The sequence below is a fragment of the Papaver somniferum genome, chromosome 10, assembly GCF_003573695.1.
Source record: "Papaver somniferum cultivar HN1 chromosome 10, ASM357369v1, whole genome shotgun sequence".
NCBI classification, from domain to species: Eukaryota; Viridiplantae; Streptophyta; class Magnoliopsida; order Ranunculales; family Papaveraceae; genus Papaver; species Papaver somniferum.
The window spans coordinates 163,160,128-163,186,066 of record NC_039367.1 but is presented as its reverse complement, the minus strand read 5'-3'; the positions used below and the strand labels follow the sequence as shown (position 1 = coordinate 163,186,066).

The 25,939-nt window shown below is 37.8% G+C and overlaps 2 protein-coding genes and 1 long non-coding RNA gene across 4 annotated transcripts; 1 reads left to right on the top strand and 2 right to left on the bottom strand.

Moving 5' to 3' along the window:
- The first annotated feature begins 594 nt into the window (after positions 1-594).
- LOC113318755 (lycopene epsilon cyclase, chloroplastic-like) lies at positions 595-4,422 on the top strand. 2 transcript variants are annotated; one of them, XM_026566995.1, is made up of 11 exons: positions 598-1,121; positions 1,715-1,886; positions 1,970-2,105; positions 2,232-2,342; positions 2,415-2,517; positions 2,635-2,778; positions 2,865-2,972; positions 3,062-3,158; positions 3,244-3,375; positions 3,455-3,587; positions 3,831-4,422. In XM_026566995.1, the coding sequence occupies exons 1-11, from the start codon at positions 741-743 to the stop codon at positions 3,991-3,993; spliced, it is 1,680 nt and encodes a 559-aa protein (XP_026422780.1). In that variant the 5' UTR covers positions 598-740; the 3' UTR covers positions 3,994-4,422. The 2 variants fall into 2 exon arrangements, with proteins under 2 accessions (XP_026422781.1, XP_026422780.1); XM_026566996.1 differs by lacking the exon at positions 2,635-2,778 and having other exon boundaries at positions 595-1,121.
- Positions 4,423-12,620: 8,198 nt separating this feature from the next.
- Positions 12,621-13,875, bottom strand: LOC113317283. Its single transcript, XM_026565423.1, has 3 exons — positions 13,498-13,875; positions 13,226-13,378; positions 12,621-13,116 (listed from the first exon to the last, which is right to left on the bottom strand). The coding sequence occupies exons 1-3, from the start codon at positions 13,681-13,683 to the stop codon at positions 12,832-12,834; spliced, it is 624 nt and encodes a 207-aa protein (XP_026421208.1). The 5' UTR covers positions 13,684-13,875; the 3' UTR covers positions 12,621-12,831.
- Positions 13,876-13,963: 88 nt separating this feature from the next.
- On the bottom strand, positions 13,964-15,196 carry LOC113317284. The gene is made up of 3 exons (XR_003343378.1): positions 15,099-15,196; positions 14,851-14,939; positions 13,964-14,429 (listed from the first exon to the last, which is right to left on the bottom strand). It is a non-coding gene; the product is annotated as an uncharacterized LOC113317284 (long non-coding RNA).
- Between the last annotated feature and the right edge of the window lie 10,743 nt (positions 15,197-25,939).

Below are 25,939 nucleotides of genomic sequence, written 5' to 3'. Positions count from 1 at the left end.
AGTGTGATAATAAAAATGTGAAGGGATCTTTCCTCTTTCTTAATATGTATATATACTTATTTACCATCAAAAAAGGAAGAAAAAAAATCCTAGTCGACTTGTGTGTACTCCCACTGATCACATGGTTGCTGCTCAAATTGTATAAACCAAACAGCAGTTCTTAACGAACAGCACAAAAAACCATCACAGAGAACCGCCACTCATAGATTTTTGAGATCTGTGACACCGCCCCTCGGAAGTTTAGCAGGGGCCCATATATCCGGCGGTTTTCTTGAGTAGTATTTTACGCGGTTTGTTTAGACTTTTTGTAAACCAAAAGTACATTTACCAAAAAGTCATCAAGTCTACTTGTACAACACTTCAACAAACAACGAGAGTACCTTCACAAATTAGTACAACAAACTCACTTTCATAGAAACGGGAGACTGCTCACATACAAGTTGCATGAATACAACAAATACCCAACCCAACTGCTCCAATTGTGTAGTAGATAGTCATACAACAACAAAAAGTCATTAGGACTTCTTTCTCTTTTCTTCTCCAAATTAATTCAGCCAATCAAATTCCACCACGTCACCAATTCAAAGGATAGATAACAACCGCTGGTTTTCAATTCAAACCGCAGGACTCTTCTTCTCCCTATCCATTCCATTTCAGACATACCCAGACAGAAATTTTTCAAAGATTTTTATCATTTTCATCAAACAAATTTCTGTTCTTCTTCTTCTTCTTCTTCGTGAATGTTTGGAGCTAGTAATGTCAGCAGAGTAGGAGGAATTTTAGTTTTGAAAATGGAGCATATTGTTGGAGTTAGGAACAGTGGAGTAATGGCAGTAGTATCTCCATATCCAATTTGGAGGTCTAAAAGAACAAATAAATTGATTATTAGAGATAAAACCCATTTCTGTAATCATTCAAATCATACTTCATCTTCTTCATCTTCGGTGGTTAGAGTTAAGGCTAGTAATGGTGGAAGTAGTAGTAGTAGTAGTGTTGTTGTTAAAGAAGAAGAAGGGTTTTTTGATGAAGAAGATTATATTAAAGCTGGTGGTTCTGAGATTTTGTTTGTTCAAATGCAACAGAAGAAACCCATGGACAAGCATATTCTGATTTCTGATAAGGTATGATTTCATAAATTTCCAATTTCAATTTCTTAGATTTTGTTTTGATTTTTGATGAATAAATTTTGTTAGAATTATGATTATTAGTTAAAAAAAAATCTGGGTTTCATCTATTTGTGCCAATGAGTGAGTTTTAATTGCAGTTTGTAGAAAGGGTTTATAGGGAAGTAGCTGCACATTTGAATGATGGGTTTATGGGTGCATTTTGATTTTTGTTGAGCACTTCTGCGGAAAAAGCCCATCGAATTCGATTGTTATGTTGATAGGCTAGAGAAATTGGAGACATTTATTGGTAACATCCCTGCATTTGGGAGTTCAAATAGCACTGACAAGGCAAATTGAGATGCCATTTAGAGAGTGAGTGGGGCTTGAGGGACTAGTGGATCCAACATTGGTGATGGCTGCTTCGGTTTGCTTTTACTGTTTTAGATAGATAGAGGCGAAATACGTCTTTGTTAATTGTTGCTGTTCTGGATCAAAGCGCACACTACGTTAGTTTGTCTTTTGAGGAAGATTATTTCTGATTTCCTCTGCTAATGCATTGTGTATTAATCTATTTATCTATGAAATCATTTTCTACTGCCATTATGCAGTTGCCCTCAATATCTGTTGGAGAATCTGTACTAGATTTGGTTATAATTGGTTGTGGTCCGGCTGGTCTTTCCCTGGCTGCAGAAGCTGCTAAGTTAGGCCTACAAGTTGGTCTTATTGGACCTGATCGACCTTTTACAAACAATTACGGCGTGTGGGAGGATGAATTCCAAGGTACAATACAATGTGCATAATTTGTACTTCGAAGGCGCGTTCTGTAATTTAAGTCTTTGAAGCTAATTCTTTTGTATTGTTAGATCTTGGGCTTGAAGGGTGTATTGAGCATGTTTGGAAGGATACCATCGTATATCTCGATAGCGATAAACCAATTCGGATTGGCCGTGCATATGGAAGAGTTGATAGGCAGTTGCTATACGAAGAGTTGTTGAAAAGGTAGGAATAACAACTTTTACAATCATACTATAAATCGAAGTTCTTTGCTGTAAATGAAACCTGCAATTGCCAACATATTGATTTATCCCGTTATCAAATTTAATAGATTCGGTTGACGTCCCATAGGTGTGTAGAGTCGGGCGTTTCATACCTTGACTCTAAAGTGGAGAGAATAGATGAAGCTGAGGATGGACATCGTCTTGTAGCTTGTGAAAGTGGGAATGTGATCCCTTGCAGGTATTACTGGTACCCTTTAGTCTTGGTTATTTAGTGTCTGTGCTGTTCCTGACATCTCTTTTCTTGTCGCAGGCTTGTTACTGTTGCATCTGGAGCAGCTTCAGGGAAACTTTTGGAGTATGATGTAGGAGGTCCTCGTGTTTCTGTGCAGACAGCATACGGCTTGGAGGTTGAGGTAAGATACTTAGGGGAGGGCTCAACTTTTAGAAGTTGGATGCCGCAACTAAACTGGTGATTCTGTTTATTAGTTTGTTATATGCCATTGTTGTGACTAGGCAATCCATATTTTCAGGTGGAAAATAGTCCGTATGATCCAGACCTAATGGTTTTCATGGACTATAGAGACTACATGAAACAAAAAGTGAAACTCGTAGATGAGGAATACCCTTCATTTCTTTATGCCATGCCCATGTCACCAACAAGAATTTTCTTTGAGGTTTGATATATGCATTGTGGTTTGTGAACTTGTATTCCTTATATTGTCAACAAATTTTTTGAGAAGCCATTTACTATTTGGTGCAGGAAACTTGTTTGGCTTCCAAAAACGCCGTTCCTTTTGATCAACTGAAGAAGAAACTGATGGCACGCTTGGACAAGATGGGTATTAAAATTGCAAAAGTTCATGAAGAGGTAAATTTTATTTATTTGCAGTGCTGTTACAGTTTCTGTGCTAATTCGGAGTATTTTCTGATGCCCTCAAGCTGTTGTATGTTTCACAGGAATGGTCTTATATCCCAGTTGGTGGTGCATTACCTAGCACAGAGCAAAAGACCCTTGCATTTGGTGCTGCAGCCAGCATGGTGCATCCGGCCACAGGTAAGAAAACAGCAATTTTTCCCCATCTTGTTTTTTTATTGATAAACTAAAATATTTTTCTTTTCTGCTCTTTTTTCTCAAACAGGATACTCAGTTGTGAGATCATTGTCCGAGGCTCCAAGATTTGCGTCTGTAATTGCAGAAATTTTGAAGACTAATAGTGACTCGGAGTGGATAGCTACTCAAGAAATTAGTATGATCAATCTCTCAAGCCGAGGTATGTACTATTCCTAGAAAGTAATACGGTTCGTTATGCTGCGATATGATTTTCTTATATGTTTTTATTTGAATGTCAGCATGGAACACTCTTTGGCCTAAAGAAAGGAAACGTCAAAGATCATTTTTTCTCTTTGGACTAGAGCTAATTGTGCAACTGGATATTGAAGGCATAAGAACATTCTTCCAGACCTTTTTCGGCCTACCTGATTGGTAAGCTTGATATCCCAACTTCTTAAGCTGTGCAGTATGATTCATCAAATCACCATCCAAGTATTTCTGCTTTAGATTGAACTTAGAAGTTAAATCTTTTGATGGAGTGGGATATAAGCTAAAGACGGCCTACTTAGAAGGCCACACAATACACATTCTTCCGAATTGCATTAGCACCATGTGGTTTCGTAAGGATATAATCGAGGATATTAATGCATTCAATTTTTCATGTTTGTGTTGCAGGATGTGGAAAGGCTTTCTGGGATCTTCACTCTCTTCAACTGACCTGTTACTTTTCGCCGTTTACATGTTTGTAATTGCACCAAACAGTATGCGGAAGTTACTTGTAGGACATCTACTTTCTGATCCTACTGGAGCTTTGATGGTAAAAACTTATCTCTCATAGTAACCCGTTGGGTCTCGCGCTATCTTCATAACCCTGTTTTTTTGCCAATAATTTCATCTACACACCTTTGTCCATCATCAACCTTTGATTGTTTCAATGATCTGCCAGTCTGTAAATAGTCAGAGTTTGTGTCTCAGTAATGTACAAATAAACCAGCTTAGATGGCACTGTATGTGTCACCATAATCACTGCCTTGGTCAAGCTTCTTCTTCGTGTGGTCAAAATTGAAGCTAGCACTTCTTTTGGTTTTGTAAATTATACAGAAAGACTCTCAACTCTAACTGGTTTCGTATGCGATTGTTTTACATTGCCCACCACTAGCTACAAGGTTGTGCTTATACCACCGTGGCATCGGGATTCAAATAAGTTTAGTATTCAAGTATTTTCTTCAGATTTGGGTACATGGAATTTATATGAAGTTTTCTGTCCCGATGGTGTCAATTTGAGATTCCCTGGAGGTGCCTCTGATGTGTCTGTCAATGATGGTGTAATTATCCACAACAATGTGTTGTACGTAGTAGCATTGTAGCTTACAATCTAGAGAACAATGAATCCGAATTTCGTCAATGTAGGCTGATTGATTTGCCTGACCGTGGAAATGGTTCCACTCGTTGCCTTAGGGAATCGAATGGATCGATCTTTTATGCTCGAATCAAAATGCGTTAGAAGACTCTATGTGTCTGGGTGCTTCAAGAGGAGATCTTCCATTTATTGCATAGCAGTATTGATTTACATGATCTCTTAGCTGATATGGTTATCCAAATACGTGCAGATTTAAAAGGTAGTAGATGGCGTAGAGACATAGTTAAAGTTTTTGGTTTCGATCCATTAGACAGTAATGTTGTCATAATTGGTTACAAACACTATATTTGGGCATACAATAGTGGAACCAGAAAATACGATGAGCTCTGTCATCCTTTTTCCTTTGGTAACCAACATTCAGATTTTCATGTTGTCTACTTGCCGCTTGTGCTTAAGGTAATGCCAACCATACTTCCACCGCAGTCTTGGTAAGACCCTTCCTGTCAATATCTCTAGTTAACAAGGAAATGCATTGTCCTCTGTCGTGGAATTATAGAAGGAAATGAAGCAATGAATTGGTAGAAGTACAACTATCAGGGATGGGAACAATAGTCTCAGCAGATGGAGAGGAAGAGACAACAAGGGGCAAAGTTGGTGTTCTAAAACCCAAATAGGACAATAACACTTTGTAAAATTCGCTGATTAGCTCAATTTTGATAACTTTTGAATTCAGAGGAAATAAGTAATTTTTCAGAACATTTCAGATGAGAAAATGAATACTCAGGTTCGGGTTTTTCCAAACCATGCATAACTCACACATCTAAACTGTATGCTCCGAATCTACTGCGAAATCAGTCTTCTGTTCTTGTTTACGTTTCTTTATAACTTTCTCGTGCAGGGAACACGAAAGCTGTAATGAATGATGTTTCCTTGGCTTTACAGGCCTTGAACTTTTTCCACTTAGTAATGTAGTGATAGATATTACTGACATGCATTTTGGATCTAGAAAACTACGACTCAAATTTCATCCCTGTGCATAAGGGCAGATGTTCTGTAGAATTGCGCGCCTGCAATGGTGTTGGAAAGAAACTAGTCTCGGGAGTCGGGAATGATTTTAAAACTGTCCTTCATGAGAGTGCCAGAGTGGCCAAAAAATGGGTGATGTGGATGAATGAAATTGGTTTTTCATTGTAAGAAGTCCTGCTGACTTTATATTATCTGTAGAGTTGAGTAGTTGAAGAAGAAGTCCTTCTGACTTTTTACTGTCTATTAATGATCGAAAACATAACTCAATATTTTCAGATTTTCTTTATTCTTGTTTCTCAAAAACACTCCATTGAAGAAGAGAAAAGATGTTGCTGTCAATGAATGTGTTTACTTTGTTGTATTTCCTTGCTGCTTGCCATGGAAGAAGACATAAACCACCTGTTCTTGTTTCTTCTTCAACAATGTAAGTACTACTAATACTTTATTATCTTTTTTAGTTTTTTTTTTAACTCTGTGTTTTTCATGAATTGTTAGTCGTCTTTATGGATTTGATGCAGGACATTCCAAGTTCTTGCATTCTTCTAGTAAGTTTGTTTTTGTTTCTCCTGCAATGACGCGAGGTCATTATCTCTAATTCTATTCTGAGTTCATCCTTTGGGTTCTCGATGAGTTCATCCTTTGGGTTCTCGAAGAATCTTGCAATAGTCATGCGTTTCTATGTGCAACTCAGGAATAAAGTTTTCTGTACTTAGTTGTCTGTGCATATGATATACAGGAAACTGTATCCCAACTTCTTGCATTTTCTTCCCAGCTGCTAGGGGTGTAAATTGGGCCGGGCTAGCACGTTTACGGCACAACACAGCACGTTTATATTTGGGCACAGCACGTGACCGGCACAGCACGGGCACAACACGCTTGTTTAATGTGATGTGTTGTGCCCGGCAAATAGGCACATCAGCACGGCACAGCACGCGACACGTGTAAGCACGCGGCACAGCACAACACGGTTAAAAGCACAGCACAGCACGGTTAAAAGTACAGCACAACACAGCACGACACGGGTAAAAACACAGCACGTGTAAAGCACGTGAAGCACGGCCTACTAGTCAAACCCCTTATTATTTAACGGTCCATTACCTATAAGTCTATAACCAAACCACGTGCATAGCTAGAAGTACTAACACGTAGCTAGTTATAGTACTCCCGTTATCATGCCGTTACCTAGACACGACCTATATTTGACTACTATTATAAGCGAAAAGAAAAATTTGAGTTCTCATTTCTCTTTCTCGCAAACCCTTGGGAAGAAAATTTTGAGTTCTCATTTCTCGCCGCAGCCGCAGCCGCTGGTAAATCTTCTAACAAACCCCCTAATTATCTTTACTCTCTGATTCTGATAGCACTCTCTGATTTGGTTTCGGTGGTGACTTTGTATTGTTTAGATCTGTGATTTGTATTTTCTTAAGTTAGTCTTTTGAGTTCTGGTTTGGTAATTTACTCAATCGGACTTTGTATTGTTTAGATCTGTGATTTTTCAAGAGGTTTCATGCATTTTTTGGTGATGAAGTGTTTGTGATTTTAATTTTAGAATACGAACATGAAGTATTTGTTAAAATGTTTGATTTGCATTTTTGTTTTTGTTTTAATCGATCTGTGTTGGGGTTCCTACTTGTTAATTTCTGGTTTTTATTTGCAATTCATATTTACCAAATGCTTCATTTAACCTGTTTGTTTATGTTTGACCTTCCAGATATGGTGTTCTTCAAACAAGATGAAGCCTTCAATGCAGATTAATCAATTCCTATTATTATGTTCCTGTTTAGGTTACTGATCTAAACTTATATATATATTTTTTTTTTTTATTTTCCTAACATATTACCTGGTTAGGTTATTGATCTGCATGTGCTTGGTTTAACACCATTTATTTTTGACATTTTCAGGTGTACTTGGTGAAGAAAGCTATTAAATCAAGTCCCACGGATTGAAATCTTGCTTATCGCTCTAGTTTGACTCCCTTTTATTTTATAAATTTACTGTTTTTCTCCAATTTATATTAGGTTTGTTTATAAGCTATGGAATCTGGTGCTGGTGAATCTACTAACCCGTTGAGTACTATAGATTTAGATATGCTTGAGGCCAACCGGGAAGTCCCTGCTGGTCAGGAGAATGCACCTTCCTCTCTTCCTAAAACAAGAAAAAGAACCTCCGAATTTTGGGCTCATTTTGAAACTAAAGAGGTTATGTTTAAGGGAAACTTGGTATTAAGGGATGTATGCAAACACTGTATGACTGACTACAAAACTAGTAATGAACCTGGTATTAATAGCGGGACTGGTCACTTAACTAGACATTTAGCAAAGTGTTTGCCCTTACACTTAGATGAAAATGATCCTAAGCAAGCTAAAATCACATTAGGTAGTGCAGGGGTAGGTAATATTATTTATAGTCAGAGTAGAATGAGAGAAGGATTAGCTGATTTCATTGTAAATTCCGAGAAACCCTTAGCTCTAGCTAAAGATGAGGATTTTGAGGAGTTTATTCAACTTTCTCGTCAACCTGCTTATAAAAAGTTAGTAGAAATACATCTAGAACTGATATTGTGAAGAAATTTGATGGAAGGAAAAACCTTTTGATTGCTGAATTTGCTTCACATGCTACTGGTATATCTTTTACTTCGGATATGTGGACAGGATGTAATGGATCTCCTTATATTTGTGTTACATCTCATTATATTGATGATAAATCTTGGATGCTACATCTCATTACTCATGGTAGTAATGTGCAAACTACTGTGGCCCAATCTCAATCCGATTTTGGTGAACTAGATCCATCAGAAAGATTGTTATCAACTTGTTCTACCACTGTTTCAAGTGGCACATCTAATACCAATTCAATTTCTGAACTTGTTAGGTATTTAGAGTTGCATGTCACTGTTTTCCTTGGAAGTAAGGAATTGGGGAGTAATTTTGATATTTTGCAATTTTGGAATACTCATGGAAATAGTTTTCCAATTTTGCAGATTATGGCTCGTGATTTACTGACTCCGCCTGCATCAACAGTGGCTTCAGAGTCTTGTTTTAGTTTGAGTGGGAGAATTTTGAGCAAAAAAAGGAGCCGACTTGCCCCTGATATTTTGGATGCTCTAGTGTGCTCAAAGGATTGGAATGACGCTCAGAAGAGAAGACAGGAGTTTAATGATGAATATGAGGAAGTCTTCTCAAGGTTCGATGGTTAAATTGTCACTGGAAGGTATGTAAAGATAGTATCCTCTTGTTTTGTTTTAGTTCTTGCAACTGTTACCCCTTTTTAAGATACACTAGCTTAAAGCAACAAACACTTTGTAGAGTACATGAATTGGGCAAATGTGAACAATTCTTTCCATCAACATTATATATCATTGTTCACTTTATTTTGTGATTAAATTCATTCTAAATGTTCTTTCACAGGTGATTCCACTTTTTTGACATGGATCTCGCACAGCCATGAAAGCTTACAAATACTTTTTGTGCTGCTGATTAGCTATGCTTGGAATGTGCAGTTATGTAAAGCTATATTTTGGATGCAGTTAGTTTGTAAAGCTATATTTTGGATGTACATTTATCAGATGTTTTCTCTTACCCACAACTACAAGGTTTTGTTCATTCTGGTGAAATGGCATATTTTGGATGTATAGAGCTTGTTCTCTGCTGAATATTTGCTCTGTTTTTTTTTTCTTTTCTTTTTTTTCCTGTTTAGTTAATGGGGTATACCCCATTTCCTTTTTAACTTGTAAGCTGGACTGGTGGTTCACCAATCAGACTTGTGGGTTGCCTATGTTTCTTATCTTAATATATATAATCTTTTTGGTATATTACGTATAGCACGTGTGCCGACACAGCACAACACGGCACAGCACAGCACGTGAATAAATGGGCTGCGCCCGTGGGCTGTGTTGTGCCGAGCTTTTGACTAATAAAGCACAGCCCAGCACAGCACGTTTAAATTGTTGGCACAGCCCAGCACAACACGTAGCACGCCAAGCACGTGACTTTGTGGACTGGGCTGGGCTGTGCCGGGTCGGCACGTTTTACACCTCTACCAGCTGCCATGGAATTCAACATTTTTCTTGTAATCCTGTTCTCGTTTCTCCTGCAGCAATGTGAGTAGTAGTAATTCATTAAAATGTCATAGAAGGTAATATGGTTGCTTATGCTACGATACGACGAGTGTCTTATATGTTGCCGTTTTAATGTCAGCGTGGAACACACTTTGGTCTAAAGAAAGGAAATGTCAAAGATCATTCTTTCTCTTTGGACTAGAGCTGATTGTGCAACTGGATATTGAAGGCATAAGAACATTCTTCCAGACCTTTTTCGGCCTACCCGATTGGTAAGTCTGACACCCCAACTTCTTAAGCTGTGCAGTAAATTTTCATCTTATAGTTGAAGTTGATAGGAAATCGAGGATATTAATGCATTCAATTTGATTGAGCAATGGCAGCTGAGCCAAGTTGCACAGATCCTTTCGTTTCAACATTTGCGGGGACTCTCAAGCAGACTGCCCAGCAGTTTTGCACCATTACTGAACGAAAATGCCAAGAATCCCTTCTTGGTAAATGCCAATGCCTAGTTTGGCAACGTGATTTATAAGACATCTTTGGTCCTTCGGATCAAGAAAACAATCTTGTACTTGCCAAACGCTCCCCCAAATCTTGTCTAGGAAGCAGAATAACAACCCCCTAGTAACTTTGGTCCTCCCCGTAGTTAGCTCTGGGTGGATAAAATGAGAACACCACGTGGCAAGAGTATATTGTTCCAGATCATAACAGATTAAAGAAAGATCCAACGGTCATAATGAACTCCATATCAAGATTTGCTAAACCTTTTAACCAACTAAAATAACAAACAGAACTCAAAATTTTCAGTTTTTCTTGATTCTTGCTTTTCCTCCTTGATTCTTCTTCTTCTTCACCTATAAAAGACAGATGAATGAATCAAAAACCCATTCAATCAATTTCACAGACCCAGAACAAAAATACCCACTCCATTGAAGAAGAAGAAACAAAATGTTGCAGTCAATGAATGTGTTTCATCATCAAACAATACGACCCAAGTTCTTGCATTTCCATGATTCTTGCCATGGAAGAAGAAAAATTCCATACAATAAACAACCTGTTCTTGTTTCTTTTCCTGCAACAATGTAAGTACTAGTACTACTTGATAATCTTCTATTTTTAATCTCTGGGTTTTTGTTTTTTTTTTTGCAATAATTTTTAGTTGGGTTTTATGGATTTGATACAGGGAATTCAATCCCATGTTCTTGCATTGTTCTAGAAAATCTGTTCTTGTTTCTTCTCCTGCAACAATGTGAGTACTAATACTTCATTATCTTCAATTCTTAATCTCTGGGTTTTTCTTCTTCTTTTTCATGAATTCATAGTTCGGTTTTGTGAATTTGATAACAAATCTGTTCTTGTATCTCCTGCAACAATGTGAGTAGTAGTAATCATGCGATTTGATAAAAAATCTGTTCTTGATGAATCTTGCTCTATAATCATGCGATTCAGACAGAAATTTCTGGGTTCTTAGTTGTTTGCGCACATAATGTACAGAAAATTTAGTTCAGTACTATATGCATTGCCTAGAGAAAGTGAAGAATTCTCATCTGACAATGAAGAAGAAGATAGTACTGGTGCTACGATTTCATCAGATAATGGAGAGTATGTGGTTAGAGAAGCTAAATTTGATGAAGAATTTTGGGTACGTAATTTGGAAATTCTCCTTTTAATTTTGTTTGTGGAGTATGATTTTGAAGGTGGGTTTATTTGGGGTTTTTGAGTAGGCATCAGCATGGTTGAAAGCAGAAGGATTTTATGAAGAACGACCGCGTGACCGGTTTGTATTATGTATCTGACAACTGAATTTCATTTCATCCTCATAGGAGATTATAATTTGATCCGATCTGTATTTTTACAGCTATGTTGGTAGCTTCAAAAAGAAACACGCCGAGCAGGTAAAATAAATACACTTACAATTGACTGAAAATTAGCATAGCATATGATTCGTAGTTCCTTAAAGACTTGTGTCGACCGATGTAGGAGTATAATGTAATAACGAGGCGATGTAAGGAGCGGACTATACAGCCGTACATGTGTATTATCGCTGTAAGAAAGGAAGGCGAGAATGCGCTAAAAAATGTCATTGGAACTCTGGATTATCGCGTCAAGTACCTGTTACGGGGGGAGACTTACCCTGAGGTGCACTAGACTTGGCAATTTTCTAATTTAAGTTTGTAGCAGTTAGTAATTTGATATCGAGAATCACTTAAAAATTTGAATATCCCTTGATTGCGTAGGAAGTTGTGAAGGTTAAGATGTTTACCACCTTCAAAAAAATAGAATCACAGAGATATGTCATAATCTCGAATGTAACCGTTGCCCAAAGTGCTCGTCGAATTGGTGTTGGAAGCAGCATGCTGAAGTTTGCAATTGAATCTGCAAAACAAAACGGTAAGATTACCTTTCTCTGCAATGTAAGGCTTAAAACTGCTCAAGTTATCTTCCTGTCAGACCCCCAAATTGCATGCTCTGGCTAATGCAACCAATAATCTTTATGTGACAGGTATAAAACAAGTATTCTTACATGTTCGCCGAGATAACAAACCAGCACTGGCACTATACGAAAAACTGGGATTTACGGTAATACTAATAGTTTTACTGATCTGTATTTCATTCAGTTCCTGATGGTTACTTTTGCTCAAATAACAACCAGGTCCTGACATGAACGATTTTCCTTTCAGATACTTGAAAAGGCGACGTCCACCTCTCATCTGGAAGAACATAACCTATACTTGTGCAGCATAAATCTGTAGTTAGATTTTACTAGCTCATTCTTTAAAACTAACAAAGGTTTTCTTCGAAATTTCGTAAACTGACAACAGTATTCAGTGAGAGCTAGAATAAGAAAAACAGTACGTATGGTACCGTTGATTGTAAATTTCATATAAACAAGTGCGACTAAAATTCAAATAAAGGAAAGCTACTGAGATTGTTAGTTGTTACTCAGCATTGATTCTGCATTTTTACGCGTCTGTAACTTTCGTTTGAGACATAAACATGGAAATTAAATTTTAAAGCAAACTAAACCAACCTGTCTTACTGACAAGGAGCTTTTCAGTTTACATGCCTGGGTGATAATTTTCATAAATGATAATATCTTGTAGGCTGCGATAACCAGTTGACATCTTTTGATTCAAAAGCTCAGTTTCTCATATATTTTTAGGAATAAAACTGAATTACAAATAAAACGCTTAAATGCTAACAAGAAAACTAACAATATGTTTCTCCAATAATCAGTACTCTTCAAACTCAAACTCACACCCATCGGAGGCTCTTGGAAGACTTTGTAAGTCTGACATAAGTGCTTCTTGATTTATCGAATCATCACTTCTTAGACTTAGTATAACTGCTTCCAAAGTGTTTGCAGTCTTCAATATCAGTTTCACCCATCTCATCTGCCTTGCATTCCCACTAAAACGCACAATGTAAACTGTCTCTAGGTGTTGAAACATGCATCCAGCAGTCAACATATGACCAACCCAACTGTGTTCTACTTCTTTATTGCCGGCAATGCAGCTCTGAGTTGGGATTATAAACAAAGAAATAGAAAAATATCAAAACCCAAGACTTGTTTGGCCATTTCTTCTGAAAGATAGGTCATAAAAATCAAAAGTGTTGTGCACTTACCTCTTCAAATACAAGCCACCTCAAATTAGGTAGTGCTTTGAGCAATAGAAATAGTGACTTATCAGTGGTTTTTCCATCTTTCAGGATCAACTCGTCCACATCATGAAATACATGAGGTAGGATGTTTACGAAGTCATCTACGGTAGAGAGAGTCTATTCTTCACAGGGAAATAAAAACAAGTATATATATATATATATATATCAGTTTTGAGGATTCCAGTTTACCATACATACAGTACATAAAGAAATAAAGCACAGAGAGAGAAGAATACCTCTAGGGTTTCAGCATATATTTCAAGACATTGTACGTGTGAAAGCGCACGAAAGAACTTACTTACAGCTACGCCATAACCTATCTCCCTTTGTACACCGCCATATTCATACAAGAGAACTTCTGCAGATTCTAGTGTTCGAAAGCTGGAAAGAACATATTCCTTTGCCACACTACCACAATACATAAGTGACCCTAGATTTGGTGCATCAATTTTGAGAGCACAGTTCCGTAAACCATCATCAGTATCTCTGGAGTTATAAATTTCCAAAAGTTTCAGTGTAGGAATCGATATGCAGAAATTCCACAAATTGGACCAAGTGCAGAATCCCAAAGTCAAACTTTCAAGGACAGGGCAATTAGAAAAGTGTTGCTCATTTCAGCTGCAATCATCAGTAAATCGGATTCCAGAGGGCTTAAGCCTCTTGAGTTTTGGAAAACAGAAACTTCTAGGAAGATGGGTAGCATCGTTCCCCACTAGCTCCAATTTAATCAGTGACTTGCATGTAAAAAGAGATAGAGGAACAAAAAAAGGTTTTTCTTGATCTAACCAGAGATCGAGCTCCTCGACTTTACGCCTTGTTAAATTTTCGATCCATGAATGAACCCGAGATGCACTCATGTGGTCATTCGTTTTGAGACAGGAATTTTTGTATATTTGATGACGTATCATGAAGATGCAATGTTCTGTCAACAAATTCCATGAACTTATTGGTTTCAGACGATGAGGGCGGTTTGGAATGATAGGATGGAAAAACAAGAGTGGGGATAGATGTCCATATGTATTTCCATCTTTTAGATAGTAAAGAAGAACGAGCAACATGCTCGATATCAAGGAAAGAGAGGATGTGATGAAGAAGTGAGTCAGGTAATTGACTAATCCTATCCTCTGCCTCGCCAATATTGTTCAAATCCATGAGATTTTCAGTTTGTCTGTGCACAAAAACAGATGGAAAGGGGTTCACAAACAATTATTTCAGATAGAGTGTATCATAACTAATCCAAAGACAATATCAGACACAAATCACATAAACAAACACAGAACTAAAAGAAGATTCCCTCAACTCTAAAGCTTCCAAGAACTGTAATTTTCACTTTCAGCAGCATCAATATCATATCAGAATCATCATCTATAAAACTTATATCCCAATTAAAGTTGTGTGGCAAAGGCCCAAATTATTAACCCTTTAATATCAAAACCCCGATTCCATATTTTAGCAAAAACTCAAATTAATCAAATCACTATTTGCAATTACAGAAAATATCAAAATTCTACTTCACCAGAGCGAGTGAAGTAATTTGAAATCTATCTAGGGTTTAGATAAATTAAAAGAAGATATAATTAGAAGATTACCTCATCTCGGAAGCTTCCACAAAAAGAAGAATTAGCAGATGTTACTGTTAATTTTCACTTTCAGCAGCATCAATCAGAAACACTAGTCCCTTGGGATCAAAACCCAAATTCCAGATTTCAGCAAAAACACTCAAATTAATCAATTACAGAAAATATTAGTAAAATGAACTAATTCGAAACCTAGCTAGGGGTTTCCCATCAACATTTGATGAAAATGAAATCACAATGAACTCCAAAATCACACTTACCATTTCAGTCCCGGAAATTTGTCGATGAAAAGGAGAAGGGGGAAAGTTTGCTTAAGAAAGATATCTTCCTCGGGGTGGTAGAAAATTTAGGAATTTATGGCCACAAGCAGGTAATTTGAATCAGGTCAAAGACGTCGTTTATAGTCAAGATATGGTCTAGGTGTCATCTCAAAAATAGAAAAAATTCCTGAGTAAGAGAAAAATTTTGATGTGGCGCAATATACTATGGGGACGTAAGGGACAAATAGGGGGCAGACATTTGTGATTTCTGTTAATGCCTTCTACCGGAAAAATGTTGCCGTTATTCAAGGGAAGGGTACTTACGAAAAATGTTGCCGTTATTCAAGGGAAGGGTACCGGGAAAATGTTGACGGAAAAATTATGCTTCATAGACTCCCCTCCGACGAACAGAACTCACATAAATTTTTTTAGGAACATTAATTTTTCGAGCTTGTAGCATTATAAGAGTCTACAAAGAATTCTTAACTGTTTCCTAGAACGAAAATGATGGGGAATATTACCTATGCAAACTGTTGATGTATTGAGAAAAAGTGGAATTTTCCAACATATGTGAATAACATGAAATTAAATTCGTTATATTTTGCAGCATCGTAAGAGTCTGCAAAGAATTCTTAACTGTTTCCTAGAACCAAAACTTTGGTGAGCATTCTCTATGGAAACTGTTGATGTATTGAGAAGAAATATAGATAATGTTATTAGAACCGGTATCAAGAAAAGGAAATTGTGGTAAGAAAGAGTCTTTCATTGAGATTTCCTCTATCACTATTCAGGGTATAGTTGCTTACTTAAAGAGGAGCTCCACTTGAATATGTTAGTTCCTGTAGATGGTGATTTTTAGACCAAGGTAAAACAATCATTTTTTTAGCCCATGGGTAAAATCGTAATTCGGGTAGCCCAAAGCATAAGTGTAGCTCTGCCAAAATATACAACCTATCCGAGGTACTCATACCCACGAATACGATCAGCCGTTAGGCCATGCAGAGTAGCGTGTGAACTTAGACAGTACGAAGCCAAAGAAAGGATGACGAAGTTCAACTCCTGAAGCAAGAGAAGCCAACTCAAATATGAAGAATCCTATTAGTCCTGGAGAGCTCCCATAACTTCAAGGCGATTCATAACTCGAAGACGAAGAAGCTTCGTCGCTCTGAGGCGAAGAGCCTTCATCACTCTGAAGGGAGTGTCTTTCTCGCTTAAAAGCGGAGATCCTTTATCTTTCAGAAACAGAGAGTTTTTATCGCTCGAAGGAAAAAGAGTTTGGTCACTCCAAAGAGAAAGGACTTCACGACTCAAAAACAAAAGATCTTATGAGTCCAAGGTTAACCGCCCCAGCCAGGGTCGAATGGCACTTATATATGTCAATGGTGGACCTCCCCAACCAGAGTCGAATGACACTTATAGGTCAATGGTTGACCGCCCCAGCCAGGATCGAATGGCTCTCTTAGGTCACAAAAAAAAAACATAATTTAAGGTTTTTATGGTTATATTACAAGGATTCAAATTACTCTCAGTGATCAGAGAAAGGAGAATGAAAATGAGTAAAAGGATCAAATCAAAATTTTCTATTTTAGAATGAAAATGAGTAAACATAATTTAAGGTTTTTATGGTTATATTATAAGGGTTCAATGAACCATTATTTATTTACTAAGAAGCCTTTCGTGTCTAAGTTTAGGGTTTACATATCTTGGAAATCAAGTCTTTTCTATATATATAAACTAGTAAGGACACATGTGCGATGCACATGTTTGAATTTTTAGCCATCCAACAATACTAAATTTGAAAGCCATGAAATTTTTTTCCTAAAACAAAAATTTATTATTCTTATTTGTACTCGTTAAGTAGATAATTGAAAAAGCTTTTAAAATATATAAATTTTTAAAAAATCCATTGCATATTTTGAAAGATATTAAGTTTTTAAAATTTTTGATTTATTTTTAAAAAAATGGTATTGATGTAAATATGTAAAAAAACAGGGACAACTAAGTAATTTAGGGGGTCTCCACCAAAAATATCTATTTTCTTTATATTAGTAAGATAGAGACTTAAACATTGTATTCTATGGACAGGTTAATAGAATTTCTCCCCTCTTCTTCTTTATAGTTTGTGTCTTCTTCTCCTCTTATTCTCTATATGAAAATACGTTATCAGCGACGTAGCTCTGATCAGCTGAGATTATTTTTATTTACTTTTTCAATTTGATCTTTTAGCACTTGTTTATACGCAATATCTTTTTCTATCGCTTCCGTTCGTTTGCCGTTCACACCTGTAACCACATGCGTTTATGTACATCATTGATCCGACTCGATTATAGTCAGTATCAAAACGATGATTTTTGAAATTCAATAAGTTCGTTTCTTTGGCACTAATAAATAATCAATTCTTAGTTTAGATACATCTACTAATCTTTTGGTGATTATCAAATCTTTTTATCTGATTTTGTATCGTATTATCGTGTCCATGAATATCTTACTGTTTGAGTCATTAGTTTTTCATACGATTTTATTTAGTTTCAAACCATGACTAATGCTTTACTTCGTTTTTACACGATTCAATTGTTCATGGATGTTCCACGCAAGTTGTTGGTTTTGAGACGGTGTTTTTGGGTAGAATTTTTTGGTAAACTTCTGCCTTAAGTAAACTTATTCCTAAAGTTTAGGAATTTAATGGCCAAGTTAGGGAAACTTGTTTCCAGAGTAAAGTTTTTTAAGGGCTAAGTTTGTTTCTCTATATATATGACTAGAATTGTAGGCTAGAAGATAATCCAACCTAGAAGAGTGGTAAATCCTTGTGCTTAGGATTTTGGTCTCTTTGTTAGGGAGGATCGTGTGCTACCATGAAGGTCAATATCAGTGTTAGAGAAAAACTTGTAGAGAGAGGATTTTGGTGTTCTAGTGTTTAGGGTTTGGAGCTTTGCCCGAAACCTAGTTTCTAGTGTTTCCATATTTCTGCTCTGTTACTAGCAGCTGTGAAGGAAGTGTAAAAGAGAAGACATGAGGCTGGTTTGAGGAATGGTTAGAGAATTGGTTTCTATGGTTTCTTCGATGGTGTCTCCGGTATGTCTTGTTAACTCTTTGACTTGTCTTGGGTTGTGGAAAGAGCATGTAATGGTCTTTGATTTAATGGAAGTTATCTGGTGGTGTTGGTCGTGGATGTATCCTGTAAAGGTGAACCACATATATCTTGTGTTGTGGTTGTGTGTGTGATTTATTATCTCCTGTCTCTCTGATTATTTCTCCCGTCAAATAACCAATTTCCCTTTGTGATCTTGTGATTCCGCTGCGCTCGGGGGACAATTTTCCCAAAAATTGGTATCGGAGCCAAGGACGGAATGGTGTGATTGAACCTGGAATTGAATGATGGTTTATTGTTCGGGTGGAGAAATATTTTTGAAGATAATGTTTCAACCGGTGTTTGCACAAAGATGGATTTGTGATGTGATTTACAAATCGGGGAGGTTCAACTTGGTAGAAGTATATGTTCTTTGTTTAGTTTTATGATGTAGTATAGGACGCAAAATAAGGCCCAATGAAGTGGAATACATACATACTTCTTGAGGGTGTTAGTGACCATACACCATAAATAATGGGTTACAATGTTTGAAGAAAGGATGAGGCTGTGAAGTCTCATGTGGAAGCAAGTTCAGCAATACTTCGAAGTTATGCACGAGATGTTATATATTTATTTTCTTAAGTCTATGTTAAATTATTCGTGATGGCTTGCACGTAATTTCAAGAATGTGCCCGATCTCGAAAGCATGTACCACGGTAATATGAGTATTCACATGGTATATATTCTGAGCGAGTATGTTGTGTGTGATGGTGGTAAAAAGTATGTCAGATTGGTGATGTCTTTGAGAATCGCTCAAAGGATTTAAGCCTGTTAATCACAATGGAGATACCTGATGGTCTATTTCAGATACACGGTAATCATGACATGTGCTGGAGTACGATATTCAAGCTAATTCTTCCTTTCCGGGTAAGTGTTCAATATGTTGTTAGCTTACTGGTTAGGTAGAGCTAGGAGTGATACTTCTGGATGGTTCTCTTGGTGATCAATGGTGGAATCTGTGCAACGATTCGTTGATAGTGATTGAAGATTTTCATGGTGTTTGTGAAGCGTGGCCAGTTTCACAAGTGTTCTTCATGAAGAAGATGTTTTGAAGACTTTTATCAACGTCATGGTGTTTTGATCGAAGAGATGGTTCTATGAAGTTGGAAGTTCGCATATGAGCTTCAAATGTGATTCTACGGGTATATAGAGATGGCGAACAACTCTGGTGGAAGATGGAGGTGATGTCATGTGATCGTCTCATGCTAGAAAGCATGATCCGAGGTGGAGAATTGTTGGTTTTGAGACGGTGGTCATGGGTGGAATTTTTTGGTAAACTTCTACCTTAAGTAAACTTGTTCCTAAAGTTTAGGAATTTAGGGGCCAAGGTAGGGAAACTTGTTTCCAAAGTAAGGTTTCTTAAGAGCTAAGTTTGTTTCTCTATATATATGACTAGAATTGTAGGCTAGAAGATAATCCAACCTAGAAGAGTGGTAAATCCTTGTGCTTAGGATTTTGGTCTCTTTGCTAGGGAGGATCGTGTGCTACCGTGAAGGTCAATATCAGTGTAAGAGAAAAACTTGTAGAGAGAGGATTTTGGTGTTCTAGTGTTTAGGGTTTGGGGCTTTGCCCTAAACCTAGTTTCTAGTGTTTCCATGTTTCTCCTCTGTTACTAGCAGCTGTGAAGGAAGTGTAGAAGAGAAGACATGAGGCTGGTTTGAGGAATGGTTGGTAGGTTTCTAAAAGGTCCTACAAATTATAACCGCAAGTGCACGGTGTCGAAAGTGGCAAATGTGCAAGTACGGGTCGATCCACAGAGATCGGGTGTGTTTCGGAAATGTGTTTTAGCTAATTGGGTTCCTGAATTTGCTTTGGGCTTAGAAGCCCTTTGGAAGTGTTGGGCTTAATGTACTATTGGGTTTGTTCTCAATAAAAGGAACTGAGCTTGGGCTCAGTTGGTCTTTGAAAAGCAAATTGGGCTTGGCTATTTGAACTAGGCCTTTGGTCTTAACTATGGAATGGGCCTTAGTGAATTTGGGCTTTGGTCTTTAACAAATGGGCTTTGGTTAAGCCCACAGATGACTGAATTGGGCTTCAGTTTGAAGTGTGACTTGGGCTTTTGGAAGTGAGCTTTGGAGAGCAAAGCAATCAGCAGCAATGCAACAGAACAGCACAGGGGCAGCAGCAGCAAGGGAGGCAAACAATGCACAGCAGCAGTGCAATGCAGTGAAAGAAAAGTGCTGCACAGCAATAGAATGCAGCAAAGGAGCTGCAGCAGACAACAGCAACAGCAGTAGGGAAGGCAGCAGCAGCTGCAGCTGCACAAGCAGTGCACAGCAGCACAAGAGACAGAAGAAGAAGTGGCAGCAACAGCAGCACTGCAAGTCTGCACAGCATCTGCACAAGCAGTGCAAGTAGCAGCAGCAGTCTGCAAGGCACTGGAAGGAAGGAAAACAGAACAGTGGGAAAAGCAATGGAAAAATGATAAAACAAACCAAGATAACAGCAAGCAAAGATGACAATGAAGTGAAAGATAATGCAATAAAGAAGATGGCTAACAAAATAAACAAAAGGAAACACAAACAGGGCAACACATGGCAAAAGCAAAGAACAAAAATGAACCAAGGCCTAAGCCAAGGGCAGGGGTGATAAAGAAACTGACAAGAAGCAATACTAAGGCAAGAATACAGGCATTCCTATAGAATGGGTTGAAAACTAGCTTGCTATAAGCACTAGCTTCTCCCAATGCACAATCAACACTGCAACCTAAGCATACAAGGAGAATGGCAAGAACATCAGCTTGCTATGAGCACTGATTTCTTGCCATTACACAATCAGCACATTGCTTCACAGATACCTAGCCTAGCATTCCTTCAGATGACAGTAAAACAAACATGACAGGAACATTGATACTAACAGTGAGCAACAACACAAGTTAACAGGACTAACTGACTACAAAAAACTATAAACAGGAGACAAGCATAACAGGAATACAACATGAACATGAAACTGAACTACAAAGATTTAAAACATGGAACAATGAACAAGAACAACACAACTGTGAACTGAAATTAAGCAGTGACTGAAAATTGAAAATTGAACTAAAGTTAACAGTTAACAGGACATGAGAGTCCTGGATGTGGGCTAATCCCAACATCATTTCTACAACACACCCACACCCATTTATATACCCATTACATCATTAGGGTTCTACCCAATTTCTCACCTAAACTGACAGTAGCTAGGGTTGGTGAAAAAAAAATACAATTAAACCCAAAATTGGTTCACCTAACCTTCTGATATCAACCCAATCAACCAACCCATGCTTCAATTAGACGTACAATTATGTTCCCCCAATTATCCCCAAATTATGAAATTAGGGTTTATAAGAAATAAAATCAATCCATACCTAATCTCTGAAAACTGCTGACTTCGACCCATGCTTCTCCTTAGTCTCCTGATGCTTCCCACGCCTCCAATTGATGCTTTAATCATCATATATATCACCAATTTCTCACCTAGGGTTTTAGGCAGAGAGATGAGAAATTGATGTTGTAAATGATGATTAAAGGGATGGTACGTGATGGGTTTAGGTAGAATAGAGAGTTGGTGGTATGGTGGTGTTTGGTGGCGTGTGTGGTGGCAGTGGAGGTGAAGACGACGGTGGCAGGACATGGTTCTGCTGTGGAGAAGATGGTGGAGAGGGTATGGCTCGATGGTTTGGGAGAGAAGGGTGTGTCTGGTTAGGTGGATGGTGCTCGGTCACTAGGGTGTAAGGCGGCTTCATCTAATCTGATGTTCTGTGACGCTGAGTCATTGGATGCGAAGCTGGTAGGTAGATCGGACGGTGATGCGGAGGCAAGCGATGAGAGACTGTTGGATTATATGATACAACAAAATGAACGGTACTTGATGGAGTTAGGTACTGTAGTGTTAGGCGGGTATATCAAACTTCGATGCGCAGCAAGGGAGCGACCGTTGGATTCAACTACCATCTAATCTGAAGGCTTGGAATTTCAGCGCTGTGGTGCTTGGCAGAGACATCAGATTTTGATGATCAGCAAGGAGAGACCGTCGGATGCTTCTGAGAAATGATCTGATGGCTGAGAACGGAGGCGCTTTTGTGTGTAAAAATGAGGTTGTGCGCACCATTCTTCGCGGCTTCCTTGCGTAATTTCTCCCGGCTTTTCACTACTTTTCTGCTCTTTTCGCTCCGCGACTCATCCGAACTTTATTTACTACCTAAAAATGCAAAATTAATTAATAAAAATATTTATTCTTGAAAACACTGAAAATACAGAATATGGGATAATATGTAGAATTAATGCACAAAAGATGAGTTAAATGCCAACAAAAAAGGATAAATATATACAATATTTGGCACTCATCAAATACCCCCAAACCTGAATTTTACTTGTCCTCAAGTAAAACAAAACTAAGGAAATCCTACCTATACCACTGTCGCTGGTCTCTCGAATGCATTTAGCGTATGCACTAAGCCTTTTAAACCACTAAGTGTCCCTAGTGGACGAGTTGAAGTCTCGTGAAGGTTTACCAGAGGTGTGCCTACAAAACCTAAGGACAAAATATAAGCTCAGATTCCATCAAACGTGACATGTGCAAAACAGTTTAAGCTCACAGCAAAATGGAGATGTCAATCTAGCTATCGAAGGCACAATCCTAGCACTGATAACAAAAAAAGACATGTGATAAGAGTGTAAAGTGTATCTACACATGTGTAAAGAAAGATCTGAAGTTATGACTACTAATCACCAAGAGATAGTTTCTCAGGCTAAGAACTGAGGTCGAAATCTAGCTAGCTGTCCGGACTTTACGAGAATTGTGAATGAGTTGGAGGTATTTCACAATTTCTCGCGTTGTACATCAATGGCATACACCCTCCTTGCTTATTACAACGAAACAACAAAAGATGCCTATTTACATGACTCTTATTTACATTGACTATTCTCTTTTTATTTTTTGAACAAGAGATGATGGAATTGATAAATACTTGATTTTTTTTGTATTTTTTTTTTTTTTTTCTGATATTTTTTTTTTTCTGAATATATACATCGTTTTTTTTTTTTTTTTTTTTTTTCTTTTTTTTTTTTTTTTTTTCTTTTTTTTTTTTTTTTTTTGACAAGGAAACACTTTTGATACAAATACAAAAGGAAATAAAAGATTACATGACACTTTGCAAGAGGTAGCCCTTTTTGATGCACCCAGTTAAATTCGATGGTTGTTTTTCTTAATGTAACCTCCACCTTCTATCCCAACCAACCAAAGAACAAGCTAGTCCAGTTTCGTTCAGTATTCTAAAGTGATTGGCAATCGTAACTTCCTATCCAACACCTTGAAGATCGAGGCCATACATGTATTGGTAGATCGTGCGCGTGCAAATTTCTTATCACTATGTGAATTGTGCTAGAATCAGGGTGCCTAAATATCTAGACTAAGACTCCTAATAAAAATACATATTTGCACAAGAGTCAACATTTCAAGGTAAATGAGCTCCATTTTTATGATTTTTTTCAATTTTTTAATTTTTTTAGAATTTTGATTTTTCAATTTTTTTTTGGAATTTTTCAATTTTTTTCAAAAAGAAGGAGTTCGTTTTCAATTATGGCAAATTATCATGGTATCTACTCTATACCCCCAAACCTAAACTAAACATTGTCCTCAATGTTTCAAAATATGGAAAGAATTAAAATGCAACATATGGAAAGGGACATGCTGAGTAGAGTAAAAGGAGAGAGAATACCCGATTTCGGCGAAAGCAGAATTAAAACTCCGTTATTCAAGGCAAAAAATCCAACATATTTCAGCCGAGATCATATTGGATTTAGCAAAATATATACAAAAGGAAATTTTAACTAACACATTATCTACAAGAAAAATTTTGGTTTTTTTTTTTTTTTTTTTTTTTTTTTTTTTTTTTTTTTTTAATAAGGAAAATAAAATTTGGTTTTTTTAAAATTGGGAGCAAGCCCACTGTGCAAGCCTCTAATGAAATGGATGGAAGGCTGCGGCCTACGAAAATCCAAGTTTTAATTTTGAAATTTTAATTTGGCCCAGTTGGTTAAGGCCCGACGTCTGTTTTAAAACTTTGGTTTCGAGGTCCACTCACAAGTCCACAATCAGTTATAAGCTCAGCTGGGTTTAGACCCAGAGTCCAAAATACCAGTCCAATTTAAACAAGCCCACACAATAACAAGCCCACATATTAAACAACAAGCCCAAAAATAAATTATTACAAACCCAAAATAGAAAAATAAAAAGCCCAAAAAATTGGGTTAATTATTACAAGCCCACAATTAAAAATTTGGAAGCCCACAGGTTGGGTTCTCTCAAATGGAATGGGTTTAGGCTTACCTTTTTAGCACAGCCCAGCTGCTCTGATATTGTTGCAAAAACCCAGTTGGGTTTTGGTTCTTTTCCTTGGTGGCGTCCCAGCAGAGGAAAAACAGGTTCAGAATCAGCAGGTCCAACAGCAAATGAAATGAAGCAGATGCAGATGCAAATGCTATGCATGAAATACAAAATAGCTAAGAAAACACAGATAAAACACAACACCAATCCCCGGCAGCGGCGCCAAAAACTTGGTAGGTTTCTAAAAGGTCCTACAAATTATAACCGCAAGTGCACGGTGTCGAAAGTGGCAAATGTGCAAGTACGGGTCGATCCACAGAGATCGGGTGTGTTTCGGAAATGTGTTTTAGCTAATTGGGTTCCTGAATTTGCTTTGGGCTTAGAAGCCCTTTGGAAGTGTTGGGCTTAATGTACTATTGGGTTTGTTCTCAATAAAAGGAACTGAGCTTGGGCTCAGTTGGTCTTTGAAAAGCAAATTGGGCTTGGCTATTTGAACTAGGCCTTTGGTCTTAACTATGGAATGGGCCTTAGTGAATTTGGGCTTTGGTCTTTAACAAATGGGCTTTGGTTAAGCCCACAGATGACTGAATTGGGCTTCAGTTTGAAGTGTGACTTGGGCTTTTGGAAGTGAGCTTTGGAGAGCAAAGCAATCAGCAGCAATGCAACAGAACAGCACAGGGGCAGCAGCAGCAAGGGAGGCAAACAATGCACAGCAGCAGTGCAATGCAGTGAAAGAAAAGTGCTGCACAGCAATAGAATGCAGCAAAGGAGCTGCAGCAGACAACAGCAACAGCAGTAGGGAAGGCAGCAGCAGCTGCAGCTGCACAAGCAGTGCACAGCAGCACAAGACAGAGAAGAAGGCAGCAACAGCAGCACTGCAAGTCTGCACAGCATCTGCACAAGCAGTGCAAGTAGCAGCAGCAGTCTGCAAGGCACTGGAAGGAAGGAAAACAGAACAGTGGGAAAAGCAATGGAAAAATGATAAAACAAACCAAGATAACAGCAAGCAAAGATGACAATGAAGTGAAAGATAATGCAATAAAGAAGATGGCTAACAAAATAAACAAAAGGAAACACAAACAGGGCAACACATGGCAAAAGCAAAGAACAAAAATGAACCAAGGCCTAAGCCAAGGGCAGGGGTGATAAAGAAACTGACAAGAAGCAATACTAAGGCAAGAATACAGGCATTCCTATAGAATGGGTTGAAAACTAGCTTGCTATAAGCACTAGCTTCTCCCAATGCACAATCAACACTGCAACCTAAGCATACAAGGAGAATGGCAAGAACATCAGCTTGCTATGAGCACTGATTTCTTGCCATTGCACAATCAGCACATTGCTTCACAGATACCTAGCCTAGCATTCCTTCAAATGACAGTAAAACAAACATGACAGGAACATT